General features: G+C 37.0%; 1 protein-coding gene across 1 annotated transcript; it reads right to left on the bottom strand.

Annotated features, from left to right (window-relative positions):
• Nucleotides 1–1,445: 1,445 nt before the first annotated feature.
• Nucleotides 1,446–3,513, bottom strand: klf17 (Kruppel like factor 17). The gene is made up of 3 exons (XM_058395820.1): nucleotides 3,319–3,513; nucleotides 2,296–3,157; nucleotides 1,446–1,854 (listed from the first exon to the last, which is right to left on the bottom strand). The coding sequence occupies exons 1-3, from the start codon at nucleotides 3,403–3,405 to the stop codon at nucleotides 1,679–1,681; spliced, it is 1,125 nt and encodes a 374-aa protein (XP_058251803.1). The 5' UTR covers nucleotides 3,406–3,513; the 3' UTR covers nucleotides 1,446–1,678.
• Nucleotides 3,514–21,764: the final 18,251 nt, after the last annotated feature.

Here is a 21,764-nt window from a genome sequence, read left to right as displayed (position 1 = left end):
AGGAATCCATTTCAATGCCACTGATATAGAGTAGTGCTTGTTCTTTAATATGAAATTAGTCCACTGTTACAGTTTGAGGCTAAATGCCTCCAGACCTCAGGCTAAGCTTCAAAGTTTTTTTTTTTTTATCTAATCTTTGAATTGTTTTTCTTATACCTGTAAAAGGTTTGGCATAAGAGCAAGTGAGTACTCTTATCCAATATAAGCTTGAGAGGCCTCCAATATAACCTTTGAGAAAAAAATATCTTAATACATATTGCTTATTAGATGAGTTATATGTCCATACTGTGTATACTTTCAAGGATGACTTATTTTTTATTTGTAGTGATATGAATTCTAATAAAAAATCTGAAATAGGGTTAGATGGTAAATAAAAATCCAGTAGGGGGCGACAGTGGAAAGAAAAGAGTAACAACCGATATTGAACTGGAGTGAATTTTCCCAACGGTGTGAGCCACTACAGTGAAGTGGCAATTATTTGGGGTTTTTTTGTGCTTTTTAGGTAGTTCCTGATTAGGGGTGACTTAATAATATACTTGTAATCTTACCTCAAGTTGCCTGATGAAAGTAAAATGAACCTGATCTCTTAAAAACTGATAAGAATTTAAGTGATGGTCAAAGTGTTGAATTCTTTTGAATTTCATAAGAGCAACCTCTAACCACACCCTTTTATCCAAGCAGGTAGTCCAGAAATTTAGTTTGTGGGTACCCACATACTGGGTATTTGTAGTTCTGCAGTGTACTTTTTATTCAACTGAACCTCCAAATTTGCATATTACTCTTGACTCATACATCTTACACTATTAGTGTTGGGAGCCATGTAATGTATTGAAGGCTATAGTTTGTACACCCTTGTGTACTGGACCTGCTGCTTGCTTTAACTGTGTATGTGTATGTGAATATGATGACAATAAAAACTGATCCATGTATGCTATTACTCTTGATTTAAAATGTATGAATAGATGAGCCAGTCAGGTTATGATTTCAACTTTTTGTATTTTAAAACTTTGTCAGGGGTTATATACATAAAAAACACAATATTCAAGTATGTAGTATACAAAGGTTTAAAATATTTGCACAGACACTTTGATAAAAAAAACTGATTGAGTACCTGATATGAAATTCCTTGAGTTCACATTGAATTGTATATGAACAGTTCTAACAACTCATTGTACAAAAAGGGGCATAAGAAGAGATCCTGAATCCTACTAAAAACCTCAAATGCCAAATTCCCCTGTCTCAGCCTGAAAGAATGAAGACAAAAAGCAATATATACAAAAATATGGGTCCTGCCCTGTTTCTTTACAAAGCTGTCTTCGATGTTTGCACTAAATAACTTATTTCTTTTTTCAACAAATCTCTCTTCTTCTTAAATACTGCTATAATTTAAATTCGACACAATCCTTGTCATATTTACAACCCTGCTGCCCAAACACAGTCATAGCCTTAAAGAAGTAGTTCATGAAGAAAAAATATAACTAATGTACACAAGTTTTGGTGATACTAATTAGTGGTCATGAGCTTCCATTATTAGTTAGGTGGATTAGCTAAGGAGCTCCAGTGCAAAACTAGTTAAATATTGATGTGAGGTAAGGGGAAAATGTGTATAAATTAGCTTTTTCTCCTTGAACCACTTCTCTAATTCTAATGAAAATGTCCTTTTAAATAAGGCATGTTTTCACATGTGTCTCTTCATGTGCAGGGCAAGGTGGTCGGAGCGGGAGAATGCTCTCTCACAGAGGTGGCACTGGAAGGGTCTGTGACCGGTGTGTTTCCTGTAGTGACGGGTCAGCTCGTCGGAGCGGGCGAACTTCCAGCCACATCCCTCCCAGGTACAGTGGTATGGCTTTTCACCTATAACACATGAAAAGGAGACTGGTTACATCTCGATGCTTTGACAGCAAGGAAAGAATGTGATTACATCCCCATATTACTGAATAATGCAGTTCATGAACACATCCACTGTGCCGTAAATAAGTTGTTTTATCACTTTACATTATTGTTGTAGTGTTTTGGATGATGCCTTTCAGAGACTTTGTTTCTCAATTTTATTTTTTAATCCACTACATTTCCAATAGGTGGCGCTGTGGCACCTTTAATTACCTACTACATTTATCACTTATTTACATATTTGAATAGTTCTTTTGCGAAGTTTGACGTTATAGAGAAAAGACTGGGAATTGAGAAAAGTGCATTTTCAAAGCTTCATTTCCATCTTATTACCAGTACTAAACTACATTAAACTGAAGCCTCCTAATATTCTAGATGTTGCTCTAAGTTATCAGCTTCACTTACCAGTGTGAGTCCGCATGTGAGCCTTCAGGTGCGAGCTCTTCGTGTAGGTTTTCCCGCAGCCCGCAAACTCGCAGTTGTGCGTGGCGGCGCGTCTCCGGGCCCACGCGCGCCTTCCCCGCTTCGGTCTGCTCTCCTCAGTGCCGTAGAGCTCGAGCAACGGTGACGACGGTGGCGTGAGAACTGTGCCGGGCATACCCGGGTGATGGGCCCGCATAGGTTCTGTGAAAATGGCGTACTGTCCGTGATAGTGCTGCGCGCCGTGATACTGCGGTGGATATGGATAGTGCTGTTGCTGCTGCGCCACGTGCACGTTCACCTCCCGGGACACGTCGTGTATATGCTGGACAAACGGCTGCACGGGAGCAACACCGTGAACCTTCTGTCCATAAAAGTGTCCCGTGTAGTCGTTGGCCATCATGCATGGCTGCTCGCGCCGCTCGGTCTTTATTTTGTAAGCCGACGCGTGTGGAGTGGCGAGGTGCAAGTGCGCGTGACTTCTGGTGTCCACCATGCTCAAATCAGTGTATTCCGGTGTATCAAAATGTCCTTTCGGGTTGTAGTCTTGAGTCGTATCGGGTCGGTAGCCCATGCCTGGGCTTAGAAGCTCGGCTACAAGGCCGTGCGCAGAATCAGCGCTGTCATACGCAGTGCTGCAACTCTCCGGTGATTCTGGTAACGGATACGCCGGGGTAACGGAGTGACCCTCATTCTGTGATGCCATCGAGTTAGACAGAATAAACTCGAGATCCAGAAACCTGGATAGCTCGTCCTCGTCCTTGGTTAGTGGCGGGGACTCAACGATACTGAATTCAACTTCGACGCGGGGTTTTGTCACGACCTCGGATTGATCATTGGACCATTCCTATAAGACACAAATAGGACTTTAGTCATGCATCTTTTGAAAGTCAGATGAATTATTTTAATTGATTTATTTTTAAAAATAAATTCTGTTTTGACAATACAACACTGACATTAGGTCTAGTCTATAATCATCAAATCTTTGTAACAGCAATTTTTACTTACTCTTAGGACTTCAGCATGTTTTTCATCCAAAATCTGAATGCTGGAAAAGCCAGCGATGGACGGCAGAAGGGTATCGGCCAGAGCCATCCTTTACAAACAACCTAAAGAATTCAACAGGTTTACTTTCTCATCCGGACAAAGTGAGCAGGAGTTGACACCACAGAGCTGACGGTGCGAGTACCTCCAGTGCGTGCGACTGAGCCCTTTAAGACAGGGTTTGAATGGCAGATGGGCGTGCCCTCGTGACGTATGACGCGACGGGTCCACCCCTTCAGTCGTAAAGTTGGTAAAGGTGTTCAACCTGTCATAAACATCGTTTCAATACATCAGTGGCAAGGTTTTGGTTTTGGTGGATAATTCAGTTGATTTCTGTACCAGTCTGAAGTCTGTACCAGTCTTGCAATGATTTCACATCGAGTTTTCTATTTGTTTTGTATAATTAAGACCTGTGTGTGTGTGTGTGTGTGTGTGTGTGTCTGTGCGTTTGCGCGTGTGTGTGTGTGTACTACAAAAAGCGCATTTTGATCGTAAATATTAATAAATATAAATATCTCAGATTTTTTTATCGCCTGTAAAAGATCTTTTTTTATTCATTAGTGTTGAGTAAACAAAACATTTTCACCTAGCTGTTCACTGTATTTCTGTAAAAAAGATATTTCATTACATTTATGTGATAACTTAATTATGAAGGTGTTTTTTTGTTTACCTGACAGTTTGTTTTATTATTTTTTAAAGGGTTAAGCACACATAGGGGGCGCAAGTTTCTCTGAACAATAATCAGTCCAATCGATATAGGGCAGTTAGGTACCTGCTTTCCTGGGTTTTTACGCACACTTATGCACACAGATATTAATATTTTCTATGAAAGTAAACAGAGGAAGAATAACACACAGACACGAACACAGGCACACTGAATTAAATATTGGGAGATTCAGAACAAATAGATGGCCTTATACATGTCAACAAGAAATCGAAACACTGGTTGCGCGGTGACATTTTGAGCAAACAAAAACCTGTGAAATGAAGAGTTTGCACTGCGAGTTTCGACCAGCAGCTCGAGCTTTCATATGAAAATGAAGTTGATCCAGGGTAGAGGTGAAGACACGCAGGAGGCCTGATATTAATTTGTCCGAATCGAATATTCACAACTAATTAACATGCGAAAGGCTAGCTGTGAAATCTCGGAACCATCGAAACAACATGATAATCTTAATGTCAAACAGCGGACTCAACGTAAGATAATGATGCCTAAGTAAATAAGCCCATTCTTTCAGTTGATTATTATGCAAATAAGGATTTTTTTATCTATTTATTTTTGTTGAGGGTTGCCGAAATCATGTTTAGAAGCAAGGTTGGTAGCTTTACCCACGAAAACCTACTCATCATCATCATCATCATCATCATCATCATCATCATCATCATCATCATCATCATCATCATTACTACAATGTTGGAATTTTCTGCAGAGTGCAAAATGATTCAAAACTGCATATTTCATACAGTATTCAATCATTTCGTTAGTAAACGTCCCTACCACAGTAAAGCACGTATAATATGGTATCATTTCGTTACATCTCATCATTTACATCATTTTAATGCTTAACAGTAGGCTGTTTACACTGTGGCTGAGCCGCAAATGACTCAAAATTCATGTTTAATTTAATATGCTCACAATTAATCAACGCCACCACCACCAGGCTTTCACGTTTCATACATGATAAACAGGAAAAGAAAAACAAACAAATATGTATAACATGCATTAATTTTTTATCAGATATCTTTTTATTTTCGTTCTTTTTAAAATATCTACCCAAAACGCCTTCACTTTATTGTAGCAAATAATGTTGATCTCGTTCTAAATGACTTGAATAAATGGCGCATTTAATCACGTTATTGGATAAATGTTAAAGATTCGTTTTTGAAACGGATTTTTTCCTTTTTTTTGGGTTGTGTATCGAGGTTTAAAACAGTGTGGAAATCTATAAACGACAAACAAACAAACAAACAAACAAACAAACAAATTGGTCAAATTATTATTATTGTTATTATTATTATTATTATTATTATTATTATTATTATTATTATTATTATTATTATTATTATTATTATTATTAAACGGCTATCGAAGTGCTGTGTCTTCTACATACATAAATAAAAGTGCAGATTCAAATCTGTAGAGAAAAGGACGTTCCTTCTCTTTCTTTTTTTCTCTCTAAACACAATTAAACAGATTGTAGTATGATTGCAGTTTGGCAGACAGAGTAGCTTCCTTGTGGATGCGGTTTCATTTTACTAGATGTAGTCAGATAAGTGAAATTAATACACGCTTCGTTTACTGAACAGCCTGCATGTGGATGCTGCTGGGAAAACTAACGGGAAACGGACGCCGAGTTTCGTTGGAGGAAGATTACAGAGACGGAAAGACACGAACACGTGGCCGTTTCCAGATGAGAACTCTGCAACTAGTACTAGGAGAAATCGATGTTAGTCAGAATAATAAGTCTGAATAAAATTGCAACAAACAAACAAATAAACAAACAAAAAAAAAATAAAGCGAAAAAAAAACCCAAACTATTTTGCCTTCTGACTTTCTGGCTATTCTTCTTCTTCTCTTCTTCTTCTTCTTCTTCTTCTTATCATTATTATTATTATTATTATTATTATTATTATTATTAGTAGTAGTAGTAGTAGTAGTAGTAGTAGTAAGTTTTCTTCTTCTTCTTCTTCTTCTTCTTCTTCTTCTTCTTCTTCTTCTTCTTCTTCTTCTTATCATTATTATTATTATTATTGTTGTTGTTGTTGTTGTTATTATTATTATTAGTAGTAATAGTAGTAGTAGCAGACTGTTTAGAATACACCAGGGGTTTTCAATCCTAGTTTAGAAGAAAAACAAATACACCCACAGACACTTTAAGTTCAGGTTTTTAGGAACACATTACAATTATTCTAATATTATTATATCATTATTTAAATGTACACAGTAATAGTTGGTCTAAGCTATTTGGCATCATAGTGGTTTATTCCTGAACCTTCCACTCAAAGAAGACATTTATAATGAGACTGACATTAGCTTCAAGTTCCCATGAATTACAGGACTACTTGTTGACTAATAAATATAATATATATATATAAGTTTAACAATAATGGGCATTTGGAGTTCTGCACATTTGTGGAAAAGAGCAAGAAACAATAACAACAACAACAACAACAAAACAAACAAACAAACAATAAAAAAACTAACAACAAATGAGAAAAAAGGGGGAAAAAAAAAAACACATAGTGGTCCCCAGACCCCACAAAGTGTTCACTTGAATTTAACAATCATTTATTCATTAATCATTAATATTTGTGTTCTTTTTTCATAGTAAATAAAATCACTCATTTTAATGTACTATGGTGTAGGTCTGTAGAATCTTATTATTGTAAGGGCTTATTATTGCTTTTTGTGTATGATTAATTAAATAAAAACAGGACAAATATAACACTTCAATTCCTCTTTACATATAGCCTTAAATGACATTTATCATTCATGAGGTTGCTGGTGATAAGGATTACACACACACACACACACTCATCCCCCTAGCCAATGGTTAAGGCAGTTGTAAACAGTAGTCACAGATCACGCTAGAGGAATGAAGAGATACGACTGCTAGAAGGAGTCCAAGTCTCCACCCTCACATGTATTCATACTTGCATGTCTCTTTAAAGCAATTTGAGCTTGGCCAAATGTGTACGATGTGTGATGTGTATCATAGCCAGTGTTTATACTTCTTTGTTTATCTCTATAGACATGTGTACGTGTGCAGAGTAAGAGCTGAAATTGGATTACACAAATTTGGCACTGCAAGAACCATGTTTGTTCATATTGCTTTATCTGGTAATTGGAATCAGAAGCAGTTTTGCTGTGATGAATGGAAACTAGTAGAAACTACATTGTCTATGCCACCAGCTCCTTCTGTTGCTATGAATTTACTTTATTTTGTAATTTCATTAAAAGTGACATGAGGACTATTTCTTTCTTGTGGTTACTTCAACTGCAGGTTTTGTGCAAGTCAAGTTTTTTTGTGTCAGCTGAGCATCACCACACAGAACGATCAGTGCCTTAAGTAGCAATGTATCTAAAAAAAAACCCGAAAGTAATTGCTAAATTTATTCACCAAGTACAACTTAATTGTGTTGCTGTTCTTTCAAGAAACCCGTGCTTCCCCATTCATTTATCACAGCACTGGAATGCCTGAATGCAGGTGGTCACCAATTTTCCAGCACCTTGTCCAGTTTGACTAATTGGTGTGTCTGGGTAAATAAAGCACACAGCACTTACTTACTTTTGAGCACCAGGTATCTAATTCCATTTGCTAAGAATTTAGTGAGGTCTGTTGAAAAAAAAAGAATGTAACTTTCTCATTTCTCTTGTTTGTTTAAAATGTGCGGTTTGTGAATGCTTTGGTGTGTCATCTGCATATTGTTATGCTCTGTATTTATTTCTTTTCATCAGAAAGTGTTTGGCCCCAGGTGAAATAATTCAAGACCAAATGTAGTTCTTCTCTTTTTTAAAGATGCAGCATTAGGTTTACCAGGTAAGTGAAATAATGAAGCCAGTGTTTTAATGGGACCGCTGTTCCTACAACAAATCAGTGTTTCCACAATCATTTATCACGGTAATGAGATGCTTGAATGCCGGTGGTCATCAATTTTCCAGCACCTTGTCCAGCTTGACAAATCAGCGTGGCTAGGTAAATATTTGCACCGGGTGCTTGAACCACCCGCGTAGTGCCCTGCTCGCACTGGCCGGGTTAAACACTCATTACAACAGAACGAGTCCTTTCACTTCCACTGGTCCATAGGAGAGAGGCAGAGGCATGTGGACAAGGCTTTAGTCAAAAAAATATGACCTCAGAGGCCACAGAATGTATGGAGTCAAGATAATAAAAGAGAAAATGCATGGCATGTGTAGTATATGTAATGATATGTTAAATCATCAATCTAAACATGGAACAGAAATTCAAACACATTCAGATCAGTGGAGAGGAAATGATGCTGTAAACATCCTAAAAATCTGGATATTGACTGATAGCTAATAGAGGATGTCCTGTTTCTCCGGAAGCTTCTTGTATGCCATTAGAATTTTTCAGATTTTTGTTGCTTTTTACTAGGACACTAATAAATAATAAGACTGATGTACATGGAGAGAAACTCTGTGGCCGTTTGAAGGCATCCTGTGGCATGGTGCATGAGATTGCTCAGTAATAGCTCCTGGCTGTGTGCTCTGTGTGATGACTATAGCTGATACAACTCCCCCCCTCCCCAGCCTCCCTATGTTTGTCTTCCCCTTCTACTGTTTTTTTCACTCAGGCACTTCAGAACTCTATTACAGTCTAATCTACAGGCTCCAGAGTGGTAATTATCCCCCATCTTGTAAGAAGAGGGGAAATCCACAGCTATCTAATACAAATTTGTTTCCTCGCATGATGTGAAAAATCAACATGGAGACGTTCGTTAATGCATCAAATGCGGACAAGTAAAGAAAGAAGGGAGAGGCGGAACAATCAGTCCTGGGCAACCATGGGAAATGAAAAAGCAAAAACGGTGGCCTTGATTTGTAATCAGAACTCCGGCTTTTCCTGTAAAATGGTTTTGTTAAATACGCTGTCTTGTGGCATGTGAGCAGATGGAAAGAATGAAGAATATTTTGGAAGCATTGCAAGAAATTCCAAATGCAGCAAGCTGATTTTGAACTCTTACTCATAAGATGCGACAGTAAGGCTTTTTCCTGATACAAAAGAAGAAATACTAGTTGCATTTAGGGTAAAGTCTGACTGGTGAAACAACAAGGTTTTCGCTCTTAGAAAGTTTAGACACTGGAGATCTCTGAATTAAGCTGACATTTCTGGCCTTTGGCAAGTTACAATTTATCGCATTTTTTTATACAACTGAGGGTTAAGGGCCTTGCTCAAGGGCCCAGTAGCGGCAGCTTGGTGGACCTGGGATTCTAACTCACAACCTTCTGACCGGTAGTCCGACACCTTAACCACTAAGCTACCACACCCCCCACAGTCTTACCATTAAAAGAAACAATTTAAATTCATGTTCATTCAAAACTTGTGCTACATTTGACTAAATGTCAAATCTTGTCATTTCCGAATGCTGGCTAGGAAAAAAACAAAGAAAACTCCCCATCAGCCTGGATTTCCTACTCAGGATCTCTTCTGATTCATGTGGCAATAATCAATATGGCTCATTTTCATGGTTAATGAAACAGCATTAAACAAAAAACACTGTATAGTTGCTTTGCATTTTACTTCGTATTCAACACTTTTTTTTATGTTTAGCATGTCTACAATTAATATAAGTACTCTAAATAGGCACCATGTGCTCTACTCCAGTTTCTCTTACTCTTCTCATCTTCTCAGGTTTTCAGGTCTAGCTGTAGTAAGCTAAGGTGCCTGGACTTGTCCTATAAATCCTGAAGGTGTTTTATTACTCATGGTTTTGTTTCATCGCTCTGCTTATTGATTAAACATGTTCAACATTATAATACAGGTCCACTTATGCAAGTTTTTTTAGTCATCTCTGTGGGCCCCAGGGTCAAAAGTGCACAAGAGGAACCAGGTCCAGGTTTCCTCCATGCTCCATGCAGGTACAGGAATGTACCTGAGGAAAACAATTATTTGCACACCTGCTCTGTCTTTTCATATTCTTCATGCAGGCAGTTGAAGTTTACTAACTTTTCACGTTAGCAATGGGGGTCCCATTGACCTAGATATACAGTTTGAATTGAAATAGTTGTTATCTTCATCTCCTGTATTAGCCGTATAAACAACATTTATAGGGATACACAAATTTACATGCTTGAGAATGTGTGTGTGTGTGTGTGTGTGTCATTTAAAATAAGAGATAAAAGAAATGTAATTATGTTATTTTGTTACTTTTCAGTCAAAGAGATTAGATTGTAATGTGATCAAATGTAATGGAATACAATCCTAAACTTTAAGACTTTCACACAGGAAGAAATAAAATACAGCTGACTGAACATACTGATGTTTGGAAAAACTTTGTGTCAGAATGAGGGGGAAAAAAAAGAAAAACTAAACAGGACACAGGTGATCAGTTGCTTTTGTAAACTGATCCAAACAGACAGCGGTAAAAATTTGCATAGCTAGAGAGTAAGAGCATAAATTTAAGCATAACAGCAAGCACCAAGATTTGCAAGCTTTGTTGACTCATTTTGCCCTGGAATGGTAAGCTTGCTGTTTTTCAGTGATAAGAAAAGCATGCAAGTTGTGAAGAAGCAACACATTTCGTTTTCTCTTGCAAAAGTCTTACACATTTTAATAAAAATGAAGACCTCAGAATAGCTGTGATCATTATTCCTGCTCATTGCTCTGACATTAACTTTTCAAATTATTTGTAATTACTTATGCAAGTAAACAAAACTTCAGTAGTGAGATCATGTAGGCCTAAAAGTAATAATGCAACAACAGCCAGATTCTTCATCACGGTTCTAATGAAGAAAAATCTAATAAAATATAACTGCTTTTTCACCAAATTAGATCATGTCTATTACCTTCATCAGAGCTGTTCACTCCCTCTGTCAGACACATTACACCCTCCATTCAAGAACTCAACCTAAAGGCAGAAACTAAATTACACAGAACTTGGTTGACAGTATCATGTATAGTCTGTGTGAAAAATGATGGACACAAGTATTTCTGAAAAATCAGACAGCCGTAATTGCACTGTTGACTTCTGCACATTGCACATAGAGGATCTAAAACATATCATATTAAATATGTCAGCAAGTATTTGTGTAGATATTCAGTGGAAATATCACTGTTGTGAAAACCATGACTTGAGTTTCCCACACAATGTGAAAGACACACAGAGTAAACTGACCTAACTAGGGCAATTGTATTGATTTAAAACTCATGTCAGTTGGTACCCTTAAGGGTTGCTTACAAACTTGCCAGGGCTTCGGGATTATGTACATAAGGAACATAATGTCCTGAATTGCTAAGCTTAAAAGCAATAAACTAAATCTATAATGAAATGAAATGTAATTGTGGGATTAGATTAGCTCTGCAGTGTGATCATTTAGCAAACGTTCCAGCTCAGCCTGTTTTTTTGTGTTTTGTTTTGTTTGGTCATAATGATTTGCAACTATAATTGGAATTTTAAGCCACCGTAATCACAGAAGTTCGCAGCCACTTTGTACATGTAACAACAGCAACAAGAGCTGAATAGTAACAGAAAAGTGAGGGAATGCATGACTAAATCTGATGCATATGTTTACTCAGTATACTAAAAAAAAGAGAAAAAAAACCCAACAACTCAGGAATACTTCAGTTGTTCCTTCAGGGTAATGTTGAAAAAAGAAAAGAAACCCACAGGTTTGCAAACAAAGTGTTCAAAAACTCAAACTCAGTTTAATACAAATAATAATGACATAATTTGCCTACAGATACTCAAATCAGCCAATTATAGATCAAGAACAAGTGCATTTATCCTTTGTGTCCTTAAAGCAAGCAACAGCAAGAACACTACGGCCTGCTGAGACCCTGACAAGATTTATTAAGATATTGATTAGACTTACCAGGCTAATTATGCGGAACTAATTAACCCATTTGCAGTCTGATAAGAGTGTAGGTGTTACTTCATTTCTCTCACAAATATCAGAGACAAACGCTTGCTTTGGGATTTTTTTTTAACACACTATCTTAATTGAGCATTAGGCTTAGAACAATGTGCAAACAGAATAATAGGCGGAACCATTGCGAATTCACTAAACCGAACGTGGATACCACAGCAGGGAATAATGTCATTGATAGAAGGTGTCAGCAATTTTGGTCAGCAAATAGCAAGGGACTGAGGAGACAGTTCCCTCTGGTTAAAGCAGAACCATGCTATGCCAAGTGTTAGATATTCTATGAATAAAATATCATGTTAATGATCGCACTGGAAATATTGGTTAGAGATGACTCAGTGGTTCAAGCTTTGGGCAATTGATCAGAAGATTGTGAGGTGACATCTCTAAGCTGCCACCGTTAAAGCCTTGAGCAAGACCCTTAACCCTTAACTGCTCAGTTGTATCCTGTCTGAATTGTGAGTTGCTTTGGTTAAACGCTCCAGCCAAATGAGCAAATGCAAATGTCTTGTTGGCATAATAACCATCAGCTCTAACAGCTAGCTAACAGCTAGTATACAGCATACATTTTCTTAAAGAAATGACACATAATTGGCTTTTGTGAGTGCATTGCACTCACAAAGTGTGTGTTTGTGTGTCTACAAACTTCTTTAAGTTAATTCATAATTCATAGACTCCAATGGCACTGAAGTCACTTTAAGCTAAGGTTCTATAAATAAATAAATAAATAAATAAATAATTTTTATGTATATTTTTATGTATTTTTAAGCATTTTAAGTAAATGTGAAAAGTGTGTTTTTGTGACTTTTATTAAATATCTAACTCCACACTGCAGTCCAGGGCTTAACCAGCTTCATAAATAGCTCAAGTATTATTTACATTTTGTTTCATTAGATGGTCACTGCAAATGAGGATTGTGGACAATTTTTTTTTATTTATTTATTTATTTATTTATTTATTTATTTATTTACACCTGATTAAATGCTGTATTGAAATAGATCAGATGAATGATGAATTACAGAACCTTTGAGATGATTTTCTTCCAAAACAATAGTGCATATATTTAGTTCCAATAACACTCAAGTAAAGTATAAATATGTCTAACAATTCGGAATTACTCAACCCTCCCCTGATTATGGCTTCATGTTCATGATTTTACTGTGTGTAGCTTAATGAATGATTTGTAGGTTAGGTTTATGTCAGAATTGAAAATGAGTCAAGCATGATGAGGTGTTGCACAGGAAGTAAGGCATAAACTTGTTTCAGGATCTTGAATCATTTCCCTGTCTCCATGTACCTCATGCAAATGTTCTAGCCATGCTTTCTGGATATGTGTATGTACCAGGAAACAGCTGCCATACCTCCAGTTTTCAGTCAGGGTAGATACTAAAGCTGTGCATCTCTGAGGCAAACAGGTAGAGCAGGTTGTGGAAGTGGCTAGCAACAGGAAGACTTTTTCAGTTGCTAATAATCTCGAGAGACTCCTTTTGGGCTCTGTGTGCTCACAGTTTGCTCACTTCACACCTGATTTCTTCTGATTTGTGTGTGTAGGGATACACACTAGTTAATGAAATTCCAGTCATTATCTAAAAAACCCTTCAACCTTCAAATGCTTCCCTTTCTGAAAAGTTTCAAGATTTTCTTAGGTGTTTTTTTTAATCAATAAACTAAAATTGTAAAAATGTTTGAACATTTAAATGCTATCCGTTTTATTGGGAGACAGTCGATGCACACAAGTGCAACTGTAAATCCTAGAATGTAGAAAACAATGAGAGAGAATTAATCTTTTGTTAAAGAATTATTTATGGACACATCAATGTTTGTTGACACTTTTATTTTATCAAGGCAGGATTTTTACGGCACCTCAAATCGTTCATCTCATTCATTTCACAGGGATGCTAATGACAAACACTTTGTAGTGGGTATCAGGTGTAATCTGAGTTTTCTTCCCCCACCCCTGATTCCACTTTCTCCCCTGAAACCAGGCTTTCTTTGTTGCAGTGAGCCGAATGTGACGATTCCAAGCTTTTCAAGCCATCTGTATTGTTCTGTTAGAAATGACCCTAACCTGATCTTACTCAAAACATCTGGGAATATTACAGAACAAATGTGACTTAAATGGATTTCCTGTAGAACTTCTCATACAAATTCTTATGCCTTTGCACCTAGGGAAACTGGGAATCTGTCTCATTGCATGTTCCAGTTACTACCTGGAATCTTTCTTTACAATATTCAAAGGTATATGGCTTTTCATTCCTGGTATCTGACAGTCATGTTCTGTGATTGTCCAAACGGAACAGGATGAAGCCTGACTGTGCAGAGAGGGAACTCCCTGGAAATACTAGAATTATCCACAGAACTAAGAGGTGGTGTTCCCGACTACCTACACACACACTCAGGAAGCTGATGGTGCAGGAAATGGGTCTGTTCATTGCACTTTCTGTTGAAAAAAAGCGAATAAAGCATATACGTTTTAGAAGCATTGTATCATCTCAAATGGAACACTAATGTTTATTAAAAGTAAATAAATCACACAATCTGAGCTAGTTTAGGAAGATGTCTTGTTCACCAGAGTCTCATCAGCTATCTTGAAAATGTTTCTCATCCAGCATCAGCGCCTGGTATAGCCCCACCCTTCTTCTCCTGCGTAAGCAAAGCTGTGACCGTTGAGTGCATGAAGTGTCCAACATTCCCCTCCTTTAAAATCATTGAGTACTCAAAGTGCATTTATTCTTGTTGGGATTTTCGGTGTGAACACACACACTACTCGTAGTGCATAAGTATGAAATTCCGAAAACACCTTCTGTGTGTGGAGCCTTCTCACATGGCAAATCTATGAATTAACCCATGAACACCCAGCTAATTATTCAGCCTGACATGTCGAAGTGTCTGCGATGGACTGGTGACCTGTCCAGGGTGTACCCCTGCCTTTCGCCCTATGTGCGCTGGGATAGGCTCCAGCAGACCCCCGTGACCCTAATTAGGAATAAGCGTGTATAGACAATGGATGGATGGATAGACAATGGATGGATGGATGGATGTTGAAGTGTATTATTATTCATTAACATCAATGAAGCTGTAAGTCTGAAAGTGAGGAATATACACTAAGTCAGTGTGACAAACTGGATGAATGGACAGAGAATGGTTTGTGGTATGGCAATAACTACCAAGCTTTTTATCTCTGTTTTTTCGGAGTCTCTGGTTTTCTGATTAAGACACTTCCTTTTCAAGTTCCATCAAAAAGCTGCTCTTTTCATTTATTATAAACACAGCTGAAGCACTTTTTCCTGGGTCTTCCTTAGTCATATTTCATGTAATTGTTGCCTAATAGTTTACTTTGTGGTTGCTGCTCTTTGAAGCTCTTTGAGTGATAAGTCCATAATTTAGCCTGTGTTGAAATTTTCTACAGTGTACCCTCAGGCTGCACAGAACAGAAAGAGGAAAGAGCGGCCTGCATTACCTGCTTCCCTTGTCTATGCGTATAACAGTATATATATATATATATATATTTATATATATATATATATATATATATATATATATATATATATATATATATATATATATATATATATAACGATACCATATACTGTACATGTGACCCAATATAAACACAACTACAAGAACACTTTATTTGTTTAAAATGCACTCCTGCTGACTAGAAGGCTTCTAATAATTCATTTGATAAAAAGCAAATATTGACCCTGTGTAAAGAGTCTCACACTTGTGGATTAGACTAATGTACATCTTTAGTGTAAATCCAAGTGAAAGATAGGGAGAGAGATTAAATAAACACTTTAAATCTGGAGATCTACATAACATTATTCCGGATAGTGAATGAGGGCTGCTTAGGTAATAGAGGCATGAGGAAAGTCAGAGACAAAATGCTACACACACACACACACACACACATACACACACACATACACCATTTCAAGCTTATCATTGGAAACAGCTGAAGTGTGCAAACCTCCAAATGAATTAATCTCCTAAAACTTAAACCATAAAAAGAGAAAAATTGAATTATTTCAAGCCTTTAAATGTTGTAGTGAATTATTTTCTGTATCATCATCCTGTTGGACAGTAAAATTATTGTCAAAGCACATTATATTTATGGTTTATTGATATGAATATGGATGCAGATGTATCTGAGACTTTATGTTCTTTTTATATTCAGACCTGTTGCCTACTTTATTAACATTCTGTGACTGTAACTATAGTTATTCATACTTCTCTGACATTGTTAGTAATGTTTTATTATGTATCATGACTGTCGTTTGTAACTTCAGCTCATTGCTTGGAAAGTAACTAGCTAGTGCATTAGCTAATGGGTTTAAATGATGCTCCCTGCAAATGTCTCGCACTTGCTTGTTGCTAGCTTGTGATAACCTACAGTAATTGATTCCCTTGTTTGTCGCTCGGATAAGGAGAATTGTCAAATATATAAAATAATTGTAGACAACTTGTAAATCCAAGATTACTGACTAATGATGTTAGTACTGATAACAGTGTTTAAGCTAGTGCTCTTCCTCCCCAGCTTCCTTTAACAAACAGGATGACTTCAACAAAAGACACATTGACTGTAATAAAGATGCTCTGGAAGAAGCATCATGGACGTTTGATGATTTCCAGCACTGTAATAAAACTTTTAAAGACTGAAGATACAGCTATTTTTCATCGATCTCTGGGGTTCCTGGACTGCACTTTGAGAACCACTGCCTAAACTTATACATTTATTTTGCAATAGATTCTCTGGTGTATGTTTTACTTGTGCCTTACTGCCTCCTATTTAAGTTACTCTAAAGAATGATTTTTTCTCAAATTATGAAACAGTTCCAGTATGTAATAGCAAATATATATATATATATATATATATATATATATATATATATATATATATATATATATATATATATATATATATTATAAGAAGGTATTTATGGTCCTTTCACTCTATCTCACACAGTGTGGTTACTGGCCAGTACCTTCATAGTGACCCGCCTGCTTGGAACGTTTGAGAAGGGACTTCTGAGAAAAGGAGATGAGCACGTTATCTCTTACTCCCCTCTTGTGTTTCCGTTAGAGCCGGGCCGCTATCTGAGTCCACCTCGGGACAGTCTGGCCTGCAGAGGGGCGATTACTGCTGATTAACCTCACACAGGAGAGCAGCTGAGACCATTCACGTAGACTAATCAAGCAGCCTTAGATGAGCTTCTGTATGATGCAGCACAAATTGGGTCAGGTTTCTGTGGAAGTATATCTAAAACTTCAGCTTCACTTGTAAAAGCCTTTGATCAAAGCTGAGGTCATTTTTTATACTGTCATTGTTACTTTTGCAAGCTTAAAAACTCACAGAGGTAACTGGAGTCGCTTAGCATTATTCACATCTTTGTGTTGATGGACAATGAACTTGGACAATGAAACGGCTGGAAAGATTTTTAACGGGAATAGAAAGGACAGTGTATTGTAATGTAATCAAGTCCTGCTTTAATGTTGAAAGCGGAAAGAAAACAGAGCCTTTTAGAGGGTAGAATAGGATTCCCAATATCGAATAACACCACATTTGATAAGTTGTCAATGCTTTTGCCAGAAATGCAAGTGTTTAATGTAAACTAGGCCATGTGATATACTGTACTTGATATTTATTGTTAATGATGCTTCATATTTTGTTGTGATTCACATTTAAAAACCTTTACTCCTGGCTAAGTGTATGTAATATATACCTCATTCTCTTTTATCGTCAACTGGTCAGTATTAAGATGTATTCAGCAAATGTTTTATGGGGTTTTATTCTACAAAACCGCTCCTTATTTACAGAAGGCTGATGAATAATGAATGACCTACATCATCTTGCAAGTAGCAGTGCCACATATGCACACTTTTGTCAGGTACAGTCCCCATATAGGTGAGCTTTGTATGGATTCAGTTACTGACTGTTGCTGTTCACAGTTTGCTAACCCACACTAAGACCAAACAGTGGTCAGAAACTGACACTGATATAGGACAAGAGGACAATTAATACGTGAACAAGATAAAGGTTATCAGACTATACACACACAAAATGGACTTACAAGGTTTCTAATAAAGTGACCAGTAAGACTTCAAACTGTTTTAGAGCCCGTGCTGATGCTCCTGATAGATTATCAGCACCATACACACTACCATGTAAGTGTCACTGCTGTCAGGAGAACGATCCACCACCCCCTGGTCAGTGGTTCTTCTACATTGAGCTGGAGTCAAAGAAGCAATAACCGGTTTTATTCTTCAGCATGTTTTGTTTATTGCCTTTATTTATTTCATTTTTATTTGCTTCTAGCTTATCAGTAATGCTCACATTGACAAAGCCAGGCAACATTTTACTCATGTGAGAACTGAATTTACTTTCCTCTTCTGTCCCAGTATTGTTCACTTATCCTCTTCTCTTTAATGCAACTCTTCAAAGTGCTTTTGAAATCTCGAACAATACTTTTTATTTAGACATTCAAAATATTGTCATATAACCAATAACTGTATGCCACATATCAGTTAAACGGGATCTGGTACAGTTTATTTAAAGTTTATTTTAGTTTATAGCTTCTAAACAAGTTCATCAACGTGGAAAAAGCTATGATGGACCATGAAGGATGAAAACCCATGACCCTACCGCAATAAAATGTTTTAATATGCTGGAAGAAGGCTCATGTAAAGCAAGGTATATGAGAAAGCGTTAACTCTGTCTAATCTAGAAAAAAAAAAACATATATTGAGGTAAGTTTTAGCTGATTGTTAACATTAATTCGTTATTTAACGTTTAAAGTTGACCTGTTTTTATTGCTAATGTCAGGTTAGACTAACAAAGTTTCCAGTAACTAACATGAACTGGATATGTGCCATGTTAAATACTAGGTAATATGCTAAAGCTATGTATATTATATAGCTAGATATTGGTTATTTACAGTATGTTCTAATTCTGATTAATTCATTAACAACCTACATAGGGTTTGTCATGCATATGAGACAGTTGACCTGGAGAGACATTGATGAAGATGAAGGATGATGCAGATGAAGGATGTTTTCATAAGTAGAAGTGGCTTTAAAAAATGAAAAACTTTTACAGTTTTATTTTCACATGACATTAGCTTCATTTTATTGGTTTAAAACATTTAGTTTTTAATTATTTTTCTGCATTTAAAATGAGCATTTTGTAATTTTCATTTTAAATACATTTTTGCCCAGATGCTTTCATTTACTCAGCACTTTTTCCACCCTACATGATATGTTTACCTGATAAATGGGCTAGTCAGTGTTGATAAAAGGCACACCTAGTAAATGATTATTTAAATACATGTTTAAATATATTAAAATCACCTTTCATGAATAAGGTGAGGACAGACTGATAACACTAACACTAATAAAACAAAGCTTACCTGGTGTCGGAGCTTATGTCGATGAAACTTACTTGACTATTAATTATAATGGAAATGTAGGCTGAGTTAATGCTGAATCATACACTATGTATCTGAAGTCAGAACTTATAAAGCAATTCTACAGGTAAATATTAACTCTATTGTGTGTTCTATAGTTAAATCCGACACAGTTGCACATGCTTTGTATTTGCATCCATCTCCGATCCTTTTACCGTGAAAACATAGATTACTATTTCCTATTTCCGAAGTTTCTAGGGTACAGGAAGCACCACCATGTCTCAAGTGTGCCACTAAAGAGATGTGACAGGCCTGAGACCCCTTAAACAAACACAGCAGTAGCGACAACATGCCAGTTCCCATCATAGACCACACAGTGTGCCCATGCACACACACATACGTATACACACACACACTGCACACTGCCACCATCTTCCACCTTCCAGTGGCGCCTCTGATAAAGATCGGCCGTAGCCACATGAAGAGAAAAAGAAACAACCAATTATACTATTACTGAAAGAGAGTTGTGGTGGAAGGGGGAGCAGGGGAAGCAGTATGTTTTCTTTTCTCCTGTTTTTCTTGTGTGGCACATGTTGGCTTTCTGCTAAACATAGACCACATAAAATTAGAAAGAGAATGAGTAAGAGCTGTTGAGCTCAATCTGTGGCTTGTGGTTTTGGTGTGATGTATAACATTCAGAGATATTAATAAAATACATACTGAAGACAACTTAATGCGGTGTGAAAGTAATTAAATACATGATAGTGTAGATGACCATAAACTGGTCCAAAAGTGTTTTATTCCTCTGATCCCTTCATTGCCATTTACTACAGTAGTTTTTATTAATTCTAAAATAACAAAATATGTTAGATTGTCATTTTTTATTTTCAAGCACTCTAAGGCTATAAGCAGTTGCTCCTTCACCAGCCTCTTTTTTTTCTCTCTTGAGAAAATTGAGAAAAGAAAACTGAGCTTGTCATTTTGCTTTCCTTTTTTCTATCAGAAAGTCATAGCTGTTTCTCTGGCTGTATTAAAGTGCTGACGTTAGACACTCTTTTTTTCAAAAATGCTAAATAAATGTATAAAAATGACAGATTTTGTTGAACATGATTGTCCAATGTCCATCAAGTCCCTGTGTACATTGTTCCTATAGAAAAGATATTATCACAGCAAATTTATATAAGCTGCTATATCCATCAACAGCTTTTGACCAAACAGAACTGAGAATTCTACAGTGCTACGTTGTAAATGTTAAAATATAACCAACACAGCACAGTTAATATAACCTCTACAGACTAAATAAATTAAACTAAATTTTTGTTCGTTTTAATACATAAAGCACAAGTAACCTGATGTTTTCTTTTAGCATTTTATTTTTTCTTTATTGTTATTTTTTAAATTGCATCACGTTTTAGCTTCTTGTCTGTCAGTAATTACCACATTTACAGAGATGAGCAGTGTTACTCATGTGAGAACTCTGAATTTTTTCCCCTGTGTTCTTGACTCATCCTCCACACTTCAATGCGACTCTGATCTTATCACCAATTTCCATGTGCCCAGACAAACCTTATCAATCCAGCAGCCATCATATGACGTGAATGATGAGCTGCTGCCACATTTCTTGGCCTGAGAAACAAGTCTTCTAGAGAAGAGAAATGTTTAGCAGTGTTTAAAAAGTCTTTGATATTATTGACTACAAAACATCACCACAGGTTCACCAGACCTGTGGTGCCTTTGTTACTGATGAGTTCAGGCACCTCTACACTTTCTTTGACCATGAGGGTATACCCAGACATGTATACCCAGGCACAGGTTGTTATTCACATCTTCAACCTGTCACAGACCCAGGCTACTGTCCCCACATGCCTAAAGACAAGTATCATCATATTGGTGAACAGCATAGGCAGCAAGATCTATGCAAAAGGTGGTAAAAATGGCCCAACACATCAGTGGTGCCCATTCAGATGTCTTTGTAGAGCACCCAAAACCATCATGGATTTCTCCTATTCCAGACACAAAGAAGAAGAACTGAGGGCAAGAAGCCTTTATTATCAGCACACACATTACAGCACAGTGGAATTCTTTTCTTCACATACCCCAGCTGAGGAAGTTGGGGTCAGAGCACAGGGGCAGCTATGGAGCAGGAAGGGTTAAGAGCCTTGCTCAATTGCCCAATATTGGAGCTTGATGGTGCTTGGACTTAACCCCGATCCCCTGATCAACAACCAAACTTTTCAAGCTTTCTCTATCAGAGCCATAACCACTTGAACCACCACTGCCCCAAACTTTTCAAGCTTTCTCTATCAGAGCCATAACCACTTGAACCACCACTGCCCCAAACTTTTCAAGCTTTCTCTATCAGAGCCATAACCACTTGAACCACCACTGCCCCAAACATTTCA

The sequence above is a fragment of the Hemibagrus wyckioides genome, linkage group LG07 (assembly GCF_019097595.1).
Source record: "Hemibagrus wyckioides isolate EC202008001 linkage group LG07, SWU_Hwy_1.0, whole genome shotgun sequence".
In the NCBI taxonomy this organism is placed as follows: Eukaryota; Metazoa; Chordata; class Actinopteri; order Siluriformes; family Bagridae; genus Hemibagrus; species Hemibagrus wyckioides.
The sequence above is the reverse complement of the archived record's forward strand: the minus strand, read 5'-3'. Positions and strand labels throughout refer to the sequence as shown.